Source organism: Bos indicus x Bos taurus, chromosome 11 (genome assembly GCF_003369695.1).
Source record: "Bos indicus x Bos taurus breed Angus x Brahman F1 hybrid chromosome 11, Bos_hybrid_MaternalHap_v2.0, whole genome shotgun sequence".
Lineage (NCBI taxonomy): Eukaryota > Metazoa > Chordata > Mammalia > Artiodactyla > Bovidae > Bos > Bos indicus x Bos taurus.
In genome coordinates, this window is record NC_040086.1 from 70,623,066 (window position 1) to 70,647,396 (window position 24,331).

At 36.1% G+C, this 24,331-nt stretch overlaps 2 protein-coding genes across 4 annotated transcripts in view; both read right to left on the minus strand.

The window, feature by feature from the left end:
* The window catches only part of SPDYA (speedy/RINGO cell cycle regulator family member A), a 39,682-nt gene extending 26,014 nt beyond the window's left edge, over positions 1-13,668 (minus strand). Inside the window, exons 1-4 of the mRNA XM_027555762.1 lie at positions 13,350-13,668; positions 9,211-9,463; positions 7,267-7,325; positions 5,152-5,237 (exon numbers count right to left, since the gene is read on the minus strand). Of these exons, the coding sequence (XP_027411563.1) occupies positions 5,152-5,237; positions 7,267-7,325; positions 9,211-9,445 (380 nt within the window). The 5' untranslated portion in view covers positions 9,446-9,463; positions 13,350-13,668. The remainder of the gene's footprint in view (positions 1-5,151; positions 5,238-7,266; positions 7,326-9,210; positions 9,464-13,349) is intronic.
* Positions 13,669-20,371: 6,703 nt separating this feature from the next.
* Positions 20,372-24,331, minus strand: part of PPP1CB (protein phosphatase 1 catalytic subunit beta) — a 37,692-nt gene continuing 33,732 nt past the window's right edge. For all 3 annotated transcript variants that reach the window (XM_027555765.1, XM_027555764.1, XM_027555763.1), the window contains exon 9: positions 20,372-23,453. In XM_027555765.1, coding sequence (XP_027411566.1) covers positions 23,349-23,453 — 105 coding nt within the window. In that variant the 3' untranslated portion in view covers positions 20,372-23,348. The remainder of the gene's footprint in view (positions 23,454-24,331) is intronic.

Genomic DNA, 24,331 nt, shown 5'->3' on the forward strand with positions numbered 1-24,331 from the left:
ACACAGTATGAATACCAGTAACATACACACTGGTTCATATATAGAGAATTATTTCTAGACAGATACATATGAAACCGTTAATTATCCTTGAGGAGGGAGATCAAGATCTTGAGATACGAGAAGACTTACTTTTAATTGTATACACTCCTATGTAGTCTTTTTAACCATGCACATATTCATATTTGTGTATGTGTATGTGTGTCTCAGTTGTGTCCAACTCTTTGTGACTCAATGGACTGTAGCCCACCAGGCCCCTCTGTTCATGGGATTTTCCAGGTAAGAATACTGGAGTGGGTTGCCATGCCCTCCTCGAGGGGATCTTCTTGACCCAGGGATCGAACTCACGTCTCTTGCATCTCCTGCACTGGCAGGCAGGTTCTTTACCACTGGTGCCACCTGAAAAGTACTCATTCATATTTAGTTACATTAATATGAGTACTTATATATTTTTATTCTCCCTTAAAATAATTATATATTTTAGTATTATTTTACATTATATGTGTATTATTAATATCATAAAGCACTTCATTGTTAAACTCAGTTATTTGAATCAAATTGTGTCCTTTGTGAAATTACATCAAGTAATTTCTCACTTTAGTATCCCTAATAATTGTTAGTAAACTGTAGATAGAGTTGGAAGAGGTTGGCCCCTTTCATGCTTGCTGATTATGAAAAATCTATAATGCACATATTGAGTGACACACTCAGTATGCCAGCAAATTTGGAAAACTCAGCAGTGGCCACAGGACTGGAAAAGGTCAGTTTTCATTCCAATCCCCAAAAAAGGCAATGCCAAAGAATGTTCAAACTACCACACAATTGCACTCATCTCACATGCTAGCACAGCAATGCTCAAAATTCTCCAAGCCAGGCTTCAACAGTATGTGAATCTTGAACTTGCAGATGTTCAAGCTGGATTTAGAAAAGGGAGAGGAACCAGAGATCAAATTGCCAACATCCATTGGATCATAGAAAAAGCAAGAGAGTTCCAGAAAAACATCTATACCAAAGCCTTTGACTGTGGATCACAACAAACTGTGGAAAATTCTTAAAGAGATGGGAACACCAGACCACCTTACCTGCCTCCTCAGAAATCTGTATGCAGGTCAAGAATCAACAGTTAGAACTGAACATGGGACAATGGACTGGTTCCAAATTGGGAAAGGAGTATGTCAGGCTCTATATTGTTCCCCCTGCTTATTTAACTTATATGCAGTGTACATCCTGTGAAATGCCAAGCTGGATGAAAACAAGCTGGGAGAAATATCAATGACCTCACATATGCAGATGACACCACCCTTATAGCAGAAAGCAAAGAACTAAAGTTTCATAAAGAACTGATGAAAGTGAAAGAGGAGAGTGAAAAAGCTGGCTTAAAACTCAACATTCAAAAAACTAAAATCATGGCATCCATTCCCATCACTTCATGGCAAATAGATGGGGAAACAGTGGAAACAGTGACAGACTTTATTTTGGGGGGGCTCCAAAATCACTGCAGATGGTGACTGCATCCATGAGATTAAAAGATGCTTGCTCCTTGGAAGAAAAGCTATGCCAAACCTAGTAGCATATTAAAAAGCAGAGACATTTCTTTACAGACAAAGGTCCGTCTAGTCAAAGCTATGGTTTTTCCAGTAGTCACATATGGATGTGAGAGTTGGACTATAACAAAAGCTGAGCACCGAAGAATTGATGCTTTTCAACTGTGGTGTTGGAGAAGACTCTTGAGAGTCCCTTGGACAGCAAGGAGATCCAACTAGTCAATCCTAAAGGAAATCAGTCCTGAATATGCACTGGAAGGACTGATGTTGAAGCTGGAACTCCAATACTTTGGTCACCTGATGCGAAGAACTGACTCACTGGAAAACACCCTGATGCTAGGAAAGATTGAGGGTAGGAGAAGGGGTTGACAGAGGATGAAATGGTTGGATGGCATCACGGACATGATTTTGAGCAAGCTCCGGGAGTTGGTGATGGACAGGGAAGCCTGGCGTGCTGAAGTCCATGGGGTTGCAAAGAGTTGGACACTTCTGAGCAACTAAACTGAACTGATAATGCACTATGTTACAGAGGACCCTGCTAGGCTACAGTCCACAGGGTCACAAAGAGCTGGACATGACTGAGCAACTTCACTTTCACTTTTCAATAGGACCACATTATGATTTCATTCTACATTAACAATTTTTCAGGCTCCATGCAATGAAATGTCTGTATCTTACACATGTAAGTTGTCTTCTAATTTGAAATAGATTTTTCTTGGAGCAGAGTCCATTTATTTTGCATAAGGTTAATTATATTTATTCAAATAAAGACTTAAGAAATTCTACATTAGCCATTGAGGTATGCAAAAAAAGTAAGGTACACATTCCTTGCCTTTAAGGAGTTTATAGTCAAGTAGAAAAGGCAACATGAAAAAAATACATAACTAAAAAAGAATATAGAAAAATAATAGTAGAAGTTCAGTGTGTTAAAAGAATACATAGAAAATAACTTGAAACCTACAGCCCAGATTATTGTACCCAGCAAGGATCTCATTCAAGTATGAAGGAGAAATCAAAAGCTTTTCAGACAAGCAAAAGCTGAGAGAATTCCGCACCACCAAACCAGCTCTCCAACAAATACTAAAGGATATTCTCTAGACAGAAAACACAAAAATGGTGTATAAACTCGAACCCAAAACAATAAAGTAAATGGCAACGGGATCATACTTATTAGTAATTACCTTAAACGTAAATGGGTTGAATGCCCCAACCAAAAGACAAAGACTGGCTGAATGGATACAAAAACAAGACCCCTACATATGTTGTCTACAAGAGACCCACCTCAAAACAGGGGACACATACAGACTGAAAGTGAAGGGGTGGAAAAAGATTTTCCATGCAAATTGGGACCAAAAGAAAGCAGGAGTCACAATACTCGTATCAGATAAATTAGACTTTAAAACAAAGGCTGTGAAAAGAGACAAAGAAGGTCACTACATAATGATCAAAGGATCAATCCAAGAAGAAGATATAACAATTATAAATATATATCCACCCAACATGGGAGCACCGCAGTATGTAAGACAAATCCTAACAAGTATGAAAGGAGAAATTAACAATAACACAATAATAGTGGGAGACTTTAATACCCCACTCACACTTATGGATAGATCAACTAAACAGAAAATTAACAAGGAAAAAAAAACAAAAACATGTATCTATAAAGTTCACTAAAGCAAAGCACAGTAAAATGAGGTATGGCAATAAAAGGCGTTAAATTTATCAAATAAAAAAAAAAAAGTGCTGAAAAAGCTGTCAATAAATAATAAATAAATAAATAAATTCAAAAAAAAAAGAAAATAACTTGAAATAGAACCGTGGCTGAGAAAATATTTAATGAGAACTATTGAGTTGGGTGGGCTTCCCCTGTGGCTCAGATTGTAAAGAATCTGCCTGTAATGCAGGAGACACAGGTTTGATCCCTGGGTCAGGAAGATCCCCTGGAGAAGGGAATGGCAACCCACTCCAGTATTCTTGCCTGGAAAATTCCATGGATAGAGAAGCCTGGTGGGCTACAGTCCATGGGACTGCAAAGAGTCGGACACAACTGAGCGACTATCACTTTACTTCACATTAAGTGGGGTTATATCAAAAGTACAATTAGATATAAAAATGGAAATTATGATTCATGTTACTTTTAATATGAAGCTTATAATACAACATGCAATAAAACCTGACATGCTACTACACAGTGTAAGCTAACAAAGTGCTCTGCTGGTAATAATTTTACAAAGCTGGTCAAATCCAATTTTGGGCATGTGGTAACATTTAAATAAAGTTTATTTTGGCTTGTTTTCAATTTTCAGGTGAGAAAAAAACTACAAAATAGATATTGCATCAATATACAGATATAATACTAAAAGACACATTAACAACAATACAGCTTAGTGTCAAATGGCTGGATGTGGCCACTGGCAAATCATACCTAAATCTGTGTCCCAGTTCCACTGCTTACTAACTTTTGTGATCTTGGAAAGCACTTAATCTTCCTAAGTTTTATTTTTCCTATCTGTAAAATGGAGATAATTTAAAAATATATCTCATAGGAAAATTAAATGAGTTTATAGAAAACATTTTTCTGGTGTCTCGCACATGATACTTAAATTAGCAAATACTATTATGTTCCTCCAATTTAGCAATCATCATCAAATTTTATACTGAGTTCACTTTTTCCTATGCATGGGGAAATGTATCTCCTGAAAACATGCAAAGATCAATTTCTTCTAGTCCTATTTCTTGAATTGCATTCTGAATTAAGCAGACTTTAAATTCTTCATTGCTAATAGTTGCTGTGATATTTAACTTCAATATGTTTATATGTAGCTCCTTAGTTAGGTACTTAAAATTATATTCATATATTTCAAACTGTAGCATTGTATCCAGGTACTGGGCTTTTGATACTGAGATTGTCTAGAGTATTTTCCACAAACTGTTCAACTTAAAAGGGCAATAGTTATAATGATTTTTACTAAATATTAAATTTCAAAGAGGATATTCTGGCTTTTGACAAGTCTCTAAGTCCAAAAGAAGAAATTTTGGGGATAATTTATATGGAACACTATATAAAGTATGACAATGTGAAAAGTACAATACAAACTCAAGTGGAATATTAAAAAATAAATCTTAGGCATAAGATCAATGAAAAGAACATAAGAAAATCCTATTAAAGTAAAAAAAAACATACAGCTTTTAAACAGGAAGGCCTATTCAAAGATATATACCAGGGTTTAAACAGCCTCTATTTTAAATAAGGTATTGTATATATTGCGCTTCCCTGATAACTCAGTTGGTAAAGAATCTGCCTGCAATGCAGGAGACCCTGGTTCAATTCCTGGGTCAGGAAGATCCTCCGGAGAAGGGAAAGGTTACCCACTCCAGTATTCTTGGGCTTCCTTGGTGGCTCAGCTGATAAGGAAACAGCCCACAATGCAGGAGACCTGGGTTCCACCCCCGGGTTGGGAATATACCTTGGAGAAGGGAAAGGCTACTCACTCCAGTATTCTGGTCTGGAGAATTCCATGGACTGTATAGACCATGGGGTCACAAAGAATCAGACACGACTTATAAATAACTACCATAAAAACTACCACTTAGTAGAAAGCATACTTACAGAGCAATAAAGAAATTTATCCTGGTATGCTCATTTACAGTAAATTTAGCTCTCTTGAAATAAACAAAGGTCATAGCCAAAAGATACTATAGAGAAAAAAGTTAAAAGTTAAAATTAATGTTTTGCTTTCATAAGTAAAACTGCTTTAAACTAGCTGTCTTTCTATGCTAAAACAATAAAGCATTATTTATCCTTATTATAGAAATACCTATTTGAGTCCTTATTTTTTGGCTTCCTTTAATCCATATGAACAGTGAGAAATAGTTCTGGATCACTTATGACTAAGTCATAATTGGAATCAACTCCTAAATTTTATTCTTGCCAATATCTTTTGAACCCCAAACGCATTTTTTTTTCTATTATTCAAACATATAAAGAAGCTGAAATAATAATCAAGTGAATAACCATACATCCTTTACCAAGATTCATCAACTGTTACTCTGTTGCCACACTGGCTTGATGTGTGTGTATATACAATTTTCCCTGCCTCAACTCTTTGAGTTAGTTGTAGACATCCATACTCAAAATAATTTAAAAAATAACTTCTAACCAAAAATTAGAATCACATGGCTCTATTTTCACTGGGAAAAGTGTTTTAAATGTATTACTAGGAAGACATGTCTAGCCTGTTATTAGGACCCATGCCAGGTTCTGCCTGTTCAAGTTAAAAACAAGTTACAATACAAATATATTAGACTCCCTTTCATAAAATAGCTAATTCATCCTACCTTCGCAGGTTTGACCACAAAGGTGATTCCAAGTTCTTCAAGGTAACTTTCAGTAGAGGACTCGATACTAGTTTGTTAAGATACACTATTCCTGGTTAGTTACTTTAGAGGCACTGCCCCCTGCTGTCCAACAACTTTAATTACCGATAAGGCACTTAAAACTAAAATTTAAACTTTAGAAGTCCACATGAACTGGATATTTGATATTAAGGCATTACTGTTAATTTTTAAAGGTATTAGTGACACTGCTTATGTTTAGAAAGATCTCACTTTTTAGAAGTACATCTTTAAATATTTATGGATAAAATGTTAGGCTGTCTGGGGTTTGCTTCAAAATAATCCAGTTTTGGGGACAGAAATGAGAAGAAACAAGAATGGCAATGAGTTAATCACTGTTTTAGCTTAGGTACACAGACGGTCTTTGTTCTATTATCTCTATTATAATTTTAAATGTACTACCGCATGTTTGAAATTTTATAAAATTAAAATTTCAAACTTTAAAAGAAAACCTCCAATTTTATTTTTGTTATCTTAAGCTTAAAATAAGAGAGTTTACATCAATATTAAGTTAATGGGTATTTAATCATGAGGTAGTCTGTTAATTCCCTTTTCTGTTGGTTGGCACATTATCTTAAATGTGATATGAAGTCATGTCGCATTTTCTGATATGACTAACTGGTCTAAGATGACATTTATAAAGCTGAAATTCTAACTGTTTGGCTAAACCTAAAGAGTACAGAGACATCACAATCCCTACTGTATAAATCAGCATCATGATGTTCTTTTATGAAACACTGATTCCTATACAAAGAATAAGATAAACTAATTTTACTCTACAAGATTATTGGGATTTGTTTCATTTAAATTATCTACAAAATATTAAAATGTATAATCAACCACTTTTATCAGATGTTATTACCTTATAGAAGGTAACAATTCTGATCAAAACATATTAAGCCTAATACAGCAAATATTTTATAACTATAAATGGAGTATAACTTAAAAAAATTGTGAATCATATTGTACACCTGTACTGTACATCAACTGAACTTCAATTAAAAAAGAATCAAAAGCAAAACCAAACCAAAAGCACCCAACCAACCAAACAAAAAACATATTACGTCTATATTGATTCTTGTTTTAAATCAAACAAATATGGGTTTAAGATCATATGAACCTAAATCAATAATACTTTACAATTCCTTGAGTATAGATGGAATAAATGTATGTTGTATACTAACGTATAAGGATTCCATTTTGAAGGAGCAACGTTAAGTTAGTTCTTTTCTTAACCTTAATTAATAAGATAGAAAATCATTATAAGGTTCATTAGACAGTCCATTAACATAAAAATGCTAGTTAATGATTATACTGTTATCAAATTTACCTTGTCTGCAATTTTACAGCAGCAGTCCATCCACAAGAAATCCTGAATTAAATCGTCATCTACAACAAAAGAAGGCTATGACTTGTCTTTTGAAAACAGGTTTCCTTTTGAAGAATTAATTTTTACATGAGATTATAAACAATGCTTATAAATCACACAAAATGGCTGGACTGGTATTGTACAAAGTATAGTTTTTGGTTCTTTAGTGTGTTTACCACTGCAAGCACTGTACAGAAAACTACCACTTTATTTTTTGGCTTCTTCCTACCTGATTTGCTTTAATATATAGCCCAGACTAGAGGGGGAATGCCAGAAGTGTTTGATTTACTAAATATTCCAGTAGCTCTTTTAGGAATGTTTTGGGTAGCTCTAGATGGGCTCTTTGTTAATTTCCAAAACAAATCTTTAACAGGTGGAAATGGAATCTGATAAAAAATAACTCAGTCATTAAGAAATAATGACTCAATGAATACTCTGTTTTCTAAATATCTTTTTTTTTTTTTTAACCACTTTCTCCTTTTAGGTATAGGGTATTTTTAGTTTTGGGTTCTTTTTCTATCCTCATATTTATCTCATCTCTGTCCAATTATCTATTATCCAAATACACATGAAAATGTCTATGTAAGGAAGATTTAAAATTCATTAGTTATTTATAACATTTAATTTTGGAAAGACAGTGTTATGACAAAAAGATCAACAGAAAAAAGTACTGTTAAAAAGAATAACATCCAAAAAATAGGTAAAAAACACTCACTTCAAACAAAGACTCAAATACATAATACCAAAATATATGTGTAGCTGTCAGAAAATAATTTGGAAAAAAATCCACTTTTTTCCATTTCTCCCTTCATTTTTAGTTAAATAACTAAGTATAACTTTTTATTACATCCTAGGAATATTATCAGTGTAGTCAAATAAATGGAAAGTTCCAATATGTATCGACTTTCTGAGAATAATTAATCTCTGCCTTGTTAATTCCATTTCTATTTCTTAAATTACCTAAAATGGTAGAGCCATGTATTTTCCCTTATTTCCCACATTCAGTTATGAATAACAAAAAAGTTTCTGGGTAATAATTTTGCTCTACTCTTAATAGAGAGGGAACCCCCATCCCCCATTTTTTAAAGACTTCTGTCCTCTCAGAAGGGCAAATACTCTTGTCCCTAACTCTCTCTTCTTTTATGCATCTCTTTTCCTTTATAAGCAAGGAAGGTTGTTACCTCAATCTACCAGTCTGTGATAGCTACTTGATTCAGTCCCACAGATAAGTACCAGAATCTATCTATCCAACCTTTTATTCTGTCTACCTTACTACCTTACCTCAAAAAAAAAAAAAAAAAGGTCCTCTTTCTTGGGCCAGGAGAAATACTACAAAGTTTCTTTTTGGTTATTTTTAAGATTATCAGCAAAGCAGCACTGTTTCAAGATCTGAACAAAATTCAATTTTATTATATGAACATTATGATAAAACATAGTTAATTTTTAATAATATTCCCCAGAGATTATACTGAAACTTCTCTAAGTTGACTAACCTTGCCAGTTTGCTCAGTTTTAGCACTGAGTCCTGGGAAACCCCTCCAGCTCAGTGACACGAGTCAGTTAGCTCACCTGAGACTTTCTGTGTATTTACTTTAGGTCAAACAAAACTCATGCTATGACCTTGAATTGCCCAGAATTTATATTTGACACTTGAATTAAGTAGACTAGAAGCTAGATGAGTCAGAATTTCTACTCTAAAAGTAACAAAAACAAACAAAAATCTAGCAGTGGGGGGAAAAAAAAACACAACAGACTAAGGCAAAAACAAATTTGGTTGGAGATGGAAAATCTGACACAGAAAATAACAGCATCCTTTTTGATTATCATGAAAATGATAAAACAGAACTTACATTCTCTCATTTTAAGTACTTTATAATTACCTCTATTACAATATTTTAAACCTACCAAATAATTTAAAGAAAGCAGTCATTTCCTGACGCTGTATAACTAGACAGGGTCCTTTGGGGCGTTTAGACTTGTTGCTATTATGTGCATTTTTTTCAGATGCTGGCCAACTATCTTTAAAAATAGGACGCTTCAGGGTAATGGGTTTTTTAGGCTGATGCAATCTATTTGACCCCGATTTTACATGTACAGTGACAGTAGGTGGTGTCTCACAACACAGCTGATTATGTCTCATTTTGGTTTCCCACGATTCCTGTAAAAATAAAACACAAAGTTATTTATCACACTCTTGTTCACTTCAAGAAAAGCTATGTTTCCTTTGGGTCTAGTATGCCTCTATTCCCAAATAATAAAATACTGCATACTATTTTGCTTTGACTACTAGGGAACTAAAAACCAAATTTTAAAGTTAATTATAGAAACTGTACTGAGTTTATAATCTATTTGTGGTATTCTTTTTTCCTGATAATTTTTATTCTGCTTGTACTGACATAATTTTATATGTTTACTGTCATCTCAAATTTTTTATAGAATAAGGCAAACTGCTTTGAGAACTAATTTATTATCAATATCATTATTATGTTAAAAAGCAATTCACATACACACAAACATTTTCTAACTGGTTAATTCCTGGATATGTTATAAAACTCACTGATTCAACAAGTGTTTATTGATATTTTTGAAATGTTAAAAACAATTCTAGCAAACAAATGCATGCATTGAGGGATTCTCATAAATTGATCACTTTAATTTCTAAAGTTGTGAGTGTATGACTATGCTATTTGAGTGGCTGATTACCAGTGTATATGAATGTAAACTGCTTTAGTCTAATAAAAATTGAAAGTTAATCCATCAGTATTTAATGATATGCATAATCACTACTACATTTGATGGTAATTAGTTCACATAATTACTAGTATTACTTTTATGATCAAAGTATTTATAGGGTACTAGGAAATGCAGTTATCAATAGCAAAAGCAGCAAACTACTTTAAGACCCTAATGAGAATCTCTGAATCCATAACTAACAGTGACCCAGACAGTCGTGCCTCCCTCAATGTTCAGTGAGTTAGGTACAGATTCTCCTTCCTGACCCTCAGAAACTTCCCTGCTGAAGGAAGGAATGGAAAATAAAATTGGATATACTGAGTCTAGATCAGAATTGTCCAATATAAAGTAAGCCACATACATAACTTTGTATTTCTAAAGCCACATTTAAAAAGCACAAATAAGCAAGTCATTTAATTTTACAAATATACTTTATGTAACTGAATATATCCAAAATATAATTTTGGCATGTAATCAATATAAAAACTAAGAATACATTTTACATTCTTCTTTTATACTAAGTCTTTGAAATCTGGTTTGTATTATACTTATATCTCAATTTTGAATGCTAAAATTTGCAACAGTTAGTGAAATGTAGTCTTGCCAAAACAATGATCTAGGAGGTAAGGGAAAAATATTTTATATTCCTTCAATATTTAATTGTAAAGTAAAAATTCTTCAGTTGCACCTGCCACATTTCAACTGTTTAATAAGCACATATGCCTAGTAGCTACCCATATTAGACAGCACAGGGCTAGATTATGAAGAACCAGGCAGAGTAAGTTATATTCAATTACTTTTATATATAATTCCTTCTCCTCTACTTTGCTTCCCTCCTCTCCACTCCTCTTTCTTCCTAGATCCTCATCTGTATCTTTTTTTTTCCCCTCAAAGAAAGAGCAGCCTTACAATCTAGATGGAAAAAACTAGTCATGCTTCTCACATTGGGGTGTGAGGGCTAGGCTTAGGGAGTGAGGGACAGATGTGCCAGAAAACAGAATAACTGTAGCACTTCTCCCAGAATATCACTTTTACTTAATGTTAAGCAACGTAAGATAGTGTTGCTTTATTAAAACAACCTGGGATATATGATGACAGAATGCAAATTTTCTATAAAAAAAAATAATGACCACACTTTACATTATTCTGCTTCATATAAAAATTGAGAAAAGAGAAACAGAAGGAAATTCCCCAGTAGAGATTCATTGAGATTAATAAGCAAACACTGGCAAAAGAGTTATGGAGAAGGAGCTTAAGGAGAGAAGGTATTAACGATAAATTTTTGTTCAAATTCCAACCTTAGGTAACTTCAATTTTTGCTCTTCATTTAGACATACTAAGAGAATGGCAATAGTCAAATGAGAATTTTTTTTAAGACAGAGGCTAATTTTTTAATAATTCTTTTAAAAAATTTATTAATTGAAGGATAATTACAGATTTTTGTTTTCTGTCAAACCTCAATATGAATCAGCCATAGGTATACATATATCCCCTCCCTCTTGAACCTCTCTCCCATCTCCCTCCCCATCCCATCCCTCTCACCCCTCTAGGTTGATACAGAGGCCCTGTTTGAGTTTCCTGAGACATACAGCAAATTCCCTTTGGCTATTTTACATATGATAATGTAAGTTTTCATGTTACTGTCTCTATACATCTCACCCTCTCCTCTCCTCTCCTCTCCTCTCCCTGTGTCCGTAAGTTTGTTCTCTATGTCTGCTTCTCCATGGCTGCCCTGCAAATAAATTCTTTGGTACCACTTTCTAGATTCCATATGTGCATTAGTATACGATATTTATCTTTCTCTTTCTGACTTACTTCATTCTTTATAATAAGGTCTAGGTTCATCCACCTCATTAGAACTGACTCAAATGTAGTCCTTTTTATGGCTGAGTAATATTCCCTTATGTATATGTACCACAACTTCTTTATCCATTCATCTGTCAATGGACATTTAGGTTGCTTCCATGTTCTAACTATTGTAAATGAACACTGGGGTACATGTGTCTTTTTCAATTTTGGTTTCCTCAGGGTATATGTCTAGGAAAGGGATTGCTGGGTCATATGGTGGTTTATTCCTAATTTTTAAAGGAATCTCCATACTATATATAAGACAGGATTTTAAAGTATGACTGAAGTCAAAGGGACAGAACTGGCTGAGAATAAATGTTAAAATACTGGACAAAAGACCTGGATTAAAACCTGATTCTCACCAGTGATATGATCTTAGGTTATTTAACTTCTGGGAGTCTCCCTTTTCTCACTTGTGATACTGAGATAATAAAAGCACTTATTTTTTTTTTAGAAGCTGGTACATAGTAAGTATTCATTTAAAGTTACCTATTATCAGGTATTGTTATAATACATAATGCACAGTGCTCAATGTTTGGCAAAAACTCAACCTATGGCAGCACTATTACTGTATCGTTTTTACAGGAAGAGGTCTTTGAAGGAAAGAGTCCCAATATGACAGATAACCAAATTTCACCTCAACTAATAACGTAATTTAAATGTTAAAATTTTATTGGTAACAGGCACCATAGGTACATTTTAATGTGCTTACGATAAAGAATAAAGTTTGTAAAGAGACAGGCTCTCAATTACTTCTAAAGTGGTTTTTTTTTTGTTTTTTTTTTAACTGAAGCTAGCTGGCCTACAGTTTTACTGGAAATGTTAGGAAAGGACATTTGTAAATTTTGATAAATGGGCTAAGGGCATAGCCCTGAGATACAGCAACTCAGGTCTCAGGATTCTGGTGCAGATGCTCCTGGAAAAAAAAGATGCGTTTAATGGGACACAAGAGGCAGAATGAATTAAAAACACTGCTATCCCGCGCTCAGCTGTATAAAGCAGGGCGGGCTGCGGGGAGGCGCGAGCTCTTTCCTAAAGGCCTTCCTTTCCGAAGGGGGGAGCGCGCGCTGAGAGGGCACGTTGAGCCCTTGGGGACGCGTCTCCTTTGTCCTCTCCCCCGCCGACTAGTGAGCACAACCAGCTGAGCTGGTGAGCAAAGTGCGGCAAACCCCAACAAACACAGCCGAGGGGAGCGCCCTGCCTCCTCTCTCTACTGCACCGTCGTCCTCCATCCCGCTCCTCCCGGCTCTGCGCAGTCCTAGCGCTACGCCTCCGCCTCCCCACCGGCACCTGAGGAAACTCAAGGGCTGAAGTTTGAAGAAGGGGTCGAGACGCCGCCGCCGCCATAGCCTCACACATTTAGGCTGGCGCGGTTGGAGGCAAGAGGGGACGGAGGGACCAGACACAACCAAAACTGTACAGTCGCCGGTGAGGCCCGAAGCCGGAGAGCGAGCGGAGGGTACCTGCAGAAACCTGAGGCTGGTGAGCGAGGGCCGGACCGACGGCCAGCCTTTCACAGACGCCGAACGCTCCAGACGGTTACTCGCAGTTCGCTCCACCGCCGCACCGCGGGCCCCGAGACCTCCCGCCAACCCGAGCGAGGCCAAGGCAGGCCAATCAGCGCCCGGAGCCCGCCCCTTGAGGCGGGGCTAGCCCGAGGCTGCGCGCGACGCCTGCCGACCTTTTAACCGTTACTTTTCCTTGCTTGACCGTGAACTTCCAGATGTTCAAGCTGGTTTTAGAAAAGGCAGAGGAACCAGAGATCAAATTGCCAACATCCGCTGAATCATGGAAAAAGCAAGAGAGTTCCAGAAAAACATCTACTTCTGCTTTATTGACTATGCCAAAGCCTTTGACTGTGTGGATCACAATAAACTGTGGAAAATTCTGAGAGAGATGGGAATACCAGACCACCTGACCTGCCTTTTGAGAAACCTGTATGCAGGTCAGGAAGCAACAGTTAAAACTGGACATGGAATAACAGACTGGTTCCAAATAGGAAAAGGAGTACGTGAAGGCTGTATATTGTCACCCTGCTTATTTAACTTATATGCAGAGTATATCATGAGAAACGCTGGGCTGGAAGAAGCACAAGCTGGAATCAAGATTGCTGGGAGAAATATCAATAACCTCAGATATGCAGATGACACCACCCTTATGGCAGAAAGTGAAGAGGAACTAAAAAGCCTCTTGATGATAAGTGGAAGTGGAGAGTGAAAAAGTTGGCTTAAAGCTCAACATTCAGAAAACGAAGATCATGGCATCTGGTCCCATCACTTCATGGCAAATAGATGGGGAAACAGTGGAAACAGTGTCAGACTTTATTTTGGGGGGGGGGGGCTCCAAAATCACTGCAGATGGTGATTGCAGCCATGAAATTAAGATGCTTACTCCTTGGAAGGAAAGTTATGACCAACCTAAATAGCATATTGAAAGCAGAGACATTGCTTTGCCAACAAAGGTCCGTCTAGTCAAGGCTATGGTTTTTCCAGTGGTCATGTATGGATGTGAGTTGGACTGTGAAGAAAGCTGAGCGCTGAAGAATTGATGCTTTTGAATTGTGGTGTTGGAGAAGACTCTTCAGAGTCCCTTGGCCAGCAAGGAGATCCAACCAGTCCATCCTAAAGGAGACCAGTCCTGGGTGTTCACTGGAAGGACTGATGCTAAAGCTGAAACTCCAATACTGTGGCCACCTCATGCGAAGAGTTGACTCATTGGAAAAGACTCTGATGCTGGGAGGGATTGGGGGCAGGGGGTGGGGGTGGGGAAGGGGACGACAGAGAATGAGATGGCTGGATGGCATCACGGACTCGATGAACGTGAGTTTGAGTGAACTCCTGGAGTTGGTGATGGACAGGGAGGGCTGGCGTGCTGCAATTCATGGGGTCGCAGAGTCAGACACGACTGAGACTGAACTGAACTTGCTTCCCCTCCCGAAAAGGGCCTGGTAAAAAGGCGGGACCCTACCAGGCCTCTTCGTGCCTTCTAATACAACCCCTTTCCCCTGAGAACATTTCAAAGTCAGGCTTGGATTAGAGCCATTTATCTCCCCTCCAGCGAGACAGAGAGGCACCACTGGGCCGGGAATTCTGCCCCACACCAAACCTATACACTGGCAGGTACGCGAAAAATGGAGACATCAGTAGTGGGAGGACGAAGAATCAGAGAGGAACTTTGCAGCAGTAATTATAAATTGCTGCTACGTTAAATAATTACAGAAACAGAGGAAAAGGCAACTTAAACTGAAAAATGTGTGAATACTGTGGCTCACTGTGAGAAGGGGTAATGTTCTTCTATCCTGTTAAATCTATTGTTCTAACTTCTACAGGAACCTTTTTTCAGCTACCACCATTGTTGTTGTTATTCAGTCGAGAACTCGTGTCTTGACTCATTGCAACCCCATGGACTGCAGCACGCCAGGCTTCCCTGTCCCTGTCTCCCAGAATTTGCCCAAGTTCATGTCCATTGAGTCGGGGATGCCATCCATCTCATCCTCTGTCACGCTCTTCTTCTTCAATCTCTCCCAGCATCAGGGTCTGTTCCAGTGAGTCGACTCTTTGAATCAGGTGGCCAAAGTACTGGAGTTTCAGCTTCAGCATCAGTCCTTCCAATGAACACCCAGGACTGATCTCTGCTTTTAAATATGCTGTCTAGGTTGGTCATAACTTTCCTTTCAAGGAGTAAGCATCTTTTAATTTCATGGCTGCAGCCACCATCTGCAGTGATTTTGGAGCCCCCAAAAATAAAGTCAGCCACTGCTTCTAATTTCATGTACACTTAAAAAGAAATTTGGCCTTGCCTATTTGTGGTATATGCAAGCTCAGTCCTGTCCAAGTTTTTGTGACCCCATGGACTGCAGCCCACCAGGCTCTTCTATCCATGGTACTCTCCATGCAAGAATACTGGAGTGGGTTGCCATTTGCTACTCCAGGGGATCTTCTGAACCCAGGGATCGAAACCGAATCTCCTGCAGGCAGATTCTTTACCACTGAGCAGCCTGGGAAGCCCCCTATTTATGGTACTTCCTAGCAAAACTGAGTACTTCCTCAGTCAGCAACTCTGAAGAACGATTTAGTTCCCTTCTTTCTTGGGCTCTCACCCTTTTAGAGGATGGCAAAAACCACCTACATGTAAGAGGATACAATCTGGGAATTCATTTTTCTTTTTAAGCATGTTGGATATTTTCTTGAATGAACCAAGAAACAAACTGTGAAAACCTTAAATACTGAGTCTCTTGAAAAAACACTGCTTGAAGCCTCATCCCGCTTTCTCCGGTGGTTCCCTTTTCCCCAAGATATCACGGTTTTCTGTGATTACTAGTTTCCAGCCTTGGGTACAGTATGTTTACTGAATACTGAATGTCTACTACAGGCATGCTGCTTTGCAGATACTATATTTTCTTTTTTACAGATTGAAGGTTTGTGACAACCCTAACAGACCTGTGCAAGTCTGTTAGCGTGGCTTTAACAGCAGCATTTTCTCACATTATGTCTCTGTCACATTTTGGTAGTTCTTGCAATACTTCAAACATTTTCATTATTATTATTATTGTTATGGTGACCCATGATCAGTGATCTTTGATGTTACTATTTTGAGGTGCCACAAAGGGAGCCCATAAAAGCCCATCTATAAATGTTTTGATTGCTCCACTAACCAGCCATTCACTCATCTCACTCCCTTTCCTTGGGCCTTTTCCCTGAGACACAACAAAATTGACATCAGGCCAGTTAAGGTTTTACAGCGGCTCCACAGTGTTTAAGTGAAAGGTAGAGGTGGATGTCTCCCATTTTAAATCAAACTCCAGGCATCTTTTACATAAATGGGATTGCATATAAATTTTAAAAATGAAATATTTGATATGTACAAAAATATTAGTAATATATATGCAAGCTAAGCATAAAATAAACAGTCAAGAAACCACTACCCACCAAAAAAGCATGAAACCTAAGACTCAAGGAACAGAACACAATACTGTTGAGATTCTGTATACTCCTCCTCCCTTCCCTTACTTCCTAGAAAAGGTGACTTCTGTTTTTCCCACTCCATACGCCTCCTCCTCCCAGGGGCTCTGAAAGCCTAACCACTGGACTGCCAGGGAACTCCCCCATTCCATTTTTTTTAGATTTACCATATTCCCAAACATAAATCTTGTTTGAAAACATTCTCTTTATTCTCCATACTTTTAAGACTTAGACATGCTAATGCATGACAGTGAATCATTTTCATTCTGTATAAGATTGTTCTATAAATATACCATAATCAATGCCTCTGTCAAGTCATTTGGGTTATTTTTTGCTATGACTGCTCTGAGTATTCCCATACACAGACCTGGTTATCTGTTGTGCTGTCTCTGTAAGGCCACTTAAGTTATTTATAGCTTGCACAGGCTCTGATTAGTTGGTTGACTGATCAGTGCACATGTATTAAAGTCAAATATTTTGAATACTACTTCTGTTTATGTATGTATGCCCCATGGGGGACACATGGAGTTTTCCTATAAATGCTTTAAAGTGAAACTGTTGGGCTTTTGGTGTATGCACATTTTCAACTAAGCAGGATTATCAATGCTAACTAAATTCATTTGCCAATGAGCTGTATGTACTAATTTTATGTAAGAGTTTCCACTTGTCAACATCTTACCAACATCAAGTTTTCAGACTTTGTGTGACAAAGATTAATCTTAAGGGCCAGCCACTGATACAAGCTGGGCAAAATTCACTTCCTGGAATTTTGTTCTATGACCAAGTATGGCTAATTGCTCTTTTATATGGTAGAGGTTAAAAACTCTTCAGAAGTATTAGCATTGAGCAGTAATCAAAAAGATAAAACCTCTCTCCAGTTTTATCCACTGTACTTCACTTTTCTGTTCAGTAATGAAAATATCTATTTTTATTTCTCCTCATTCTAGCTTCTACTTATGACATAATCCTTATTTGTTAAATTGAGGCAACAGACTGTCCACTTTCAAGTTTTGATTCCTGGTTTTAAGTGTTCAGTTTTAAGTGTTCATTTACTAGGTTGACTTTTGAAAGACAAAGTGTCACACAAAACTACATCACTTTCCTAAAAATGTTTGAAGTGGCTCACAACAAAGATGATTTTAAGGTCAATAAAATAAAACCTAAATAAAATGCAGCAAAGGGGAGCCAAGAAAGTAACCATAAGGATATTGGAAAGTTTGATACTGAATAAGAGACAATCTCCCCAATGTGCCTGTCAGCAACTAGCTGAGAAATGTTCCTTCAACCAACTGAACACTGACTTCTCATTATTTACCAACGTTTTACCAAATAAGGATTATAGTTCTGACAACAAACTATTTTTGCCATACAGACCCAAATCAATTTTCTCCTGAGACTATTCCAGCATTCTTGTAAGACAGAAAAGGCATTTAGATGAGGATAAAAACTGGAACTATTTTTGACTAATTTCTCCAAAAGATCAGTGTCAAAACAGAACCAGTAAGAGTAATTTTTGAAACTCAATTGTCATTCATTAAACCAACATCTGCATCCGTACTATGTGCCAGGCACTACACAAGGAGCTGTAAACACATCAGCGAACAAGAGACAAAAATCTCTGGTCCGTATGCGTTTACATTCTAGTCACATACAATGAGACTGATCTAGACCCAAAGGCTTCTAAGGACCAAAAAGAACTTTTTGTAGGAGTGCCCAACATACTAATGGATCTGTACAGCAGATAATTTGATTTTCAGTGGCATGACCAAGCCCCAACTAAGATGGGCTACAAAACCTGAGGGCAATTATCCTGGAAGATGGGGATTTGTTTCTAAAACTTAAGGCATATACTGCGTAACAGATACATGTGCTAAGAATGGGGCCCTAGGCCTCACATTAAGTTTTTCTGAGGTATTGAGTAGTTTCCTGAGTTCTACCAGAATATGATTAAGGTGACTCCACCCCTCACACCTGCCTTTTCAGGAATCCTTATTATATTGAAAGCTATAGAGACAGAGCTCATGTTTGCACAAGAATGGTAGGATAGGTGTCAGTTTGTTAATAACCTGTTGGTGAGTGAATGCATTTTCAAACGGTGCCGGTATCAGTTTGAGAATTACATATTGGAGGGTAGCCTGATATAAGGTTACCTTATATCAACACCACCCCAGTTTTGTTTCCTCTGCCCTTCCCCCTCCGAAGAAATATTTAAGATTATTATTTATTATTGTTACATATAACAAGTTATTCCAATTAAACTTGTTACATGTATTAAGGACTTCTCTGGACTACTTTATTGTTGCTCTATATTACGTCTTTGTGACTTTGTCAAAACTCCGTGTTTATATAAGACTATAAATTAGTATACTAAAAGACACTATTTTAATAACTAGTAATAATTAGTATAATAATATAATTTCAGATGTTTAGTTGTAGTCTTACTGCTCTCTCAGGAAGATTTTTTGGCCTGTACATCCACTGAATTACTCAGATTTAGAAAGCTGCAAAAATTAATGTATATCTTACTTGGTGAGCTCAGGCCAGGCTTAAAATAAAACCTCTAGGGATAGATCTAGGTTCCCACCTTTTTGCACATAGTATCAAAGAAATGCTGAGTCTATGAGCTTCAGGCAGTTTATTCTCACTGTTTTACATATGTACAACACAGACCGCACAACACACTTATAACCTTCCACACTACTGATACCCCAAATAATGTGTTACAAATAAGATTTTGTAACATTAGTTGGCAAAGATCCCTAAGAGAAAAAAAGCAAAGATTTATGGCTACTTAAGAATAAAGTAGAATAAAAAATAAATGTTTCCCTGGTGGCTCAGACAGTAAAGAATCCAACTGCAATGAAGGAGACCTGGGTTCAATCCCCGGTGTGTGCGTGTGGGGGGGGTGGGGGGGTGCGGGCAGAGATGCCCTGGAGAAGGAAATTGCACCCCACTCCAGTATTCTTGCCTGGAAAATCCCATGGACAGAAGAGCCTGGAGCACTAGTGTCCTTAGGGTCACAGAGAGCTGAACATGACTAAGCAACTAAACAACAATGTAAAAATAAGGTTTAATACAACACTGACCACCTGTAAAGAAAGTAACAATGAGAAATTAAAGAATGTTATGATTTAATAAGTCAACCAATGTAAGAAGAGGTGGTAGCTGAAGAAAGTAAGTTTTGACTTAAAAAAATTTTCTGATCAATGGATTTATTTAGAAATTCTGGCATTCAAATGTATAGGTAAAACTTCAACAAGAGATCAAAATTTCTACATTGCATCTAAATTTCACTTTTGTTGAAACATTATAAAGAGAATAAAGATAATAAAGCTTTAAAGTATGTACTTACATGGAATCAACTTACATCTTAACTACTGTTCACTTTGCTAGGTATGCTGTCACTTTACAGTCCTTTTAACCACTTTTTAGCTGTTTAAGGAAGTTATAAAACACTAAACTCTATTAGCAAAGAGGGACACAGTATTTCTAGGTCAGGCAACTGGTACAGTGAGGCTGTTAAGTATCTTTTCAGGCACAGTTTTTATTCATAGATGGATTTACAAGGAACAGAAGAGGTGGATTAAGTCACGGTAACAAGAGTAGAGTAAGCTTGCCTATTTTCCTTCTTATCTAAACACATTTTTTAGAATGTGAAAAAAAAAAATTGGGGGTTTTTTTGGTTCAAAAGTTACAGTTGCCAAAGAGAAAAAGGAATGTATCTGAACTTATAAATGGAGATATATTTAAGTTCTTGGGCTCAATATATTAATAATATACATTTACATATTCTTAAGAGACATCTTAAGAGACATCTCATGATGCTCCTGATTTTCCCTCAGATGAATTTCTTTAAAAGGCCTATAACCTCTTATACTTCCAATTAGTCACTTTTTTTAAACTTTAAATTCTGCTTGCAGGTATTTTGACCCAACATTTTGAATAAACCAGTCTTGTTGATCATGATTAAAACTGGTCCCTAGGCAAAATTAAAATAGTGAATGCTAAAGCTTCAAATATTTGTAGTTGATTCTTTCCATTCAAGAATAGAAACTGACCAACATAATCCATGTGATCAATCACATTATCACAGTTACCTAGTGTGTTCAGTGACTATGAATGTCATGACATTTAGAATAAAGATAAATTTGAACATAGAAAATTATTAAAATTCAGAGAGGAAAAATGACATAAATTAGTGACAGGGAAGAACAATAGAAATTAGTGACACTAGAATTTTAGATACTCTTCTCCTAAAAAACAAAGTTTTATTTATTTCAAGTAACAGTGTTACCAAGCAAATAATATTTGTAATGAACACAGTATATGAAAAGAAGCTGTTAAAAGTGGTTTGAAGACTGAATAATTTTAAAATGTGATAATTTCCATTCTTCAAATTCAATGACCAATATTAAATTGCTTAATTAGTGACTATTCAGTATTAACCTGACTAAATTATTATAAAAACTCAGTACAGAGGATTCAAATTAATGTGTTTGACTAAGATTAATAAAAGACTGCTCTGTTTCCTCCCAAAGGCTTATTTTCTAGACCCCCTTCACACTGTGACTACTAAGAGTACAGCTAAAATTCTATTAAAAATTGTTCAACTTACTCTTCAGTTGGAAAGATATTAAAATCACATTAGGTAAAAGCCTGTTTGACCTAATATATCATAAGCAGTATATGAACAATTTTTAAAAAGAACCAATTCATCATGAAAGATATTAAAAATCTATTTGAATAAAATGTTTACATGTTTTACTGTAAAGGAAAAACAAGGACTAAAATAACCAGTCAGGCTTCATATCAATTAGACAACTTTTACTAATGAGAAAACTACATTTAAAATGTGCTTTAAAACAAAATGGAATTAGAAAAGAAAAAGACATATGCATTTGATTGAACTTTGCACTGCGCTGAAAATCAAATCTCCTGCAGTAATACAATACGCCAATTCTTAAGATTTAAGTTAATAGAATTCTCAATTTACATTTTCAAAGACGATATTAAGGTCAAGAATTTCACATCTATGGTAGCACTTATAGGAGGGCATTTATAAATACGATGTCCATCCCTATGAAGCTTACAAATTTGACAATGCTCAATAATAGCTTTTAGAATCACATCCAAAAGTGTTGCACCCAAAGAATTACAAATCGGTGTCCTGTAAGTTCTCCTAAATTCTTTATGTTGACTCTTCTACTCCTGTCATTTGTTAATACTACCCTTAAAAAAAAGAGAACAGGAAAAGAAAGGCTGCAATAAACCCTTGATCATGTACAGAAATTATTGCTACTATAGTTCACTACAAAGCATGTCTATACAATATCATATGAATTTCGATCATGAAAAATCAGAATAAAAATCTTTAGTGACATAAGCCTTACAATCGTATACAACATTCACATGGCAATATTAGACAGTCAAGCACCCAATATCCATGGTTGACAAATGTCCCACTGACCAGCATTCATATAAATACATCCTTCGTACAGAGGGAGAAAAAATAGTGTCAGCTTTCCAAGGCTTGTCAAAAAAGGATTCTCATGTTCTGTGGATCTAAAAACAAAAAACAAGAACAAAAAAAACCCCAAAAAACAAAACCAACGCAGGTGAGGGTGTTACCAGAAAGTTAAGCATGCCAAAAAGGTGTTTCGTGCGAATTAAAACCTAAAGCCAAGGTACCACATAATCACATTACCAACTAGTTGGGTATACTAAATGAGCCTTATCTTAAAGTTAAATGAAATGCTACTGCACAATAGAGCATCAATAAGTTAAAATTAGAGTGCACAAACTCAAATCAGTGGCAATTTCTGTATGAAGCAAAATATTCACTATCAGCTGTAACAGTTGCCCAAACTGATTAAATCACTCGATTGGACAGTTTGCATATTTTAAAAAATATCTCTAAATTCCTTTTTACTGTAATGAGGCATAAATTTTCTTAGTAAGATCAAACAGGTACATAAGTAAATAAGCAATGGAAAATTAATAGTTGATGAATGTCTTCAAAAATCTTCCCACATTGCACTTTTTAAAATGTTTGGGGAAAAAATTTAAAGAATTTGCCATTATTTCAGCAAAAACAAACAAACAAAAACAAAACAAGTCCAAAATAATTAAACAACCAAGCAACACTAAAACCACATTACACAGATGGATCATCATGCTTTCATCTGGTTTAACTATCACATCTAGTTTAACTGGGATGCTTTTCAGCTTTAAAAACTGTGATACGTGAAGATGTAACTTTAATGGGTAATTCTGAATTTGGATTTAACTTTGTTGAATATTATAACAGAGTATACTTATTACAATACAGTGTAGCACATCTTTCTATTAGAAAAAAATTTAAGATCCTTTACCCGTCTCCTTAAGTTAAAGGTGTGACATCATAAAGGGTGTCAAATGGCTGGATGGTTTTACAGTGCACACTTAAAGATTATGAAGTATGTCCTTAACAAATCTGATGGTTTCTTTACAGAGTTCCTTTCTTCACCTTTTCTTCGGTGGATTAGCTGTTCGAGGTGGAGTGACAGGACGTCCTGAATTCAGTCCACCATATTGGTACTTAGCTTTCTTTTCAGATGGTTTCAAAATCTTAAAGTAAATAATTTAATAACAACGTTACCTTTTTCAATTACAATAAGTTTAAAGAGATTACTATTACATAGTAGGCTTCTCAATAAATGACATCAATTGTAAAATTGTAGGAAAAAAATAGCAAAGTTCTACAATCATTTCTCACATTTAAAAAGTATCAAAAAATAAGTAAAAAGTACAAATGTCTGAATATCTGAATATTACTATTATTGGTCATTCCATTGACAATTTAGTGACAAAAGCTCAAGTACACAAAACCCATCAACTATTCAATCCTTAGATCTAAGTATAAAAATTTTCAAACTAGTATATATCTGTGATGAGGAAAAAACACTAAGAGTCAAAAGACCCAGGTTCTCATCATAATTCTATTTCTTTAGAGGGTAATTAGTCACAAATTCTTCAATCTTCATTTATTATGTGTGTACAGACCTTTCACTTTAAAAAGCTATATATATATTACGTATCATAAAGTTCACCATTTACAATGTAGAAAAGGCAACAACTTTTAACATATTTACAACTATGAAACCACTGGTATAATCTAACATTAGAACATGTTTGTCACTCCAGGAAGAAACCTTGTTCCCAAAAGCACTCACTCACTCACTATTTCCATTATTGACTGCCCTAACCCCCTTCAACTCTATAAGCAATCACTACTTTACTTTCCTCTATTGAACTGTCTTTTCTGGCTATTTTAAATAAATGAAACCAGACAATTTGTGCTATTGTGACTGGCTTCTTTCACTGAGATAATGATTTTGATGTAGCACGTATGAGTACTTTATTACTTTTAATTGCCAAACAATATGCCATTTTATGGATACTCCACATTTTGTTTATTCATGCTTTAGCTGATGAACATTTGGGTT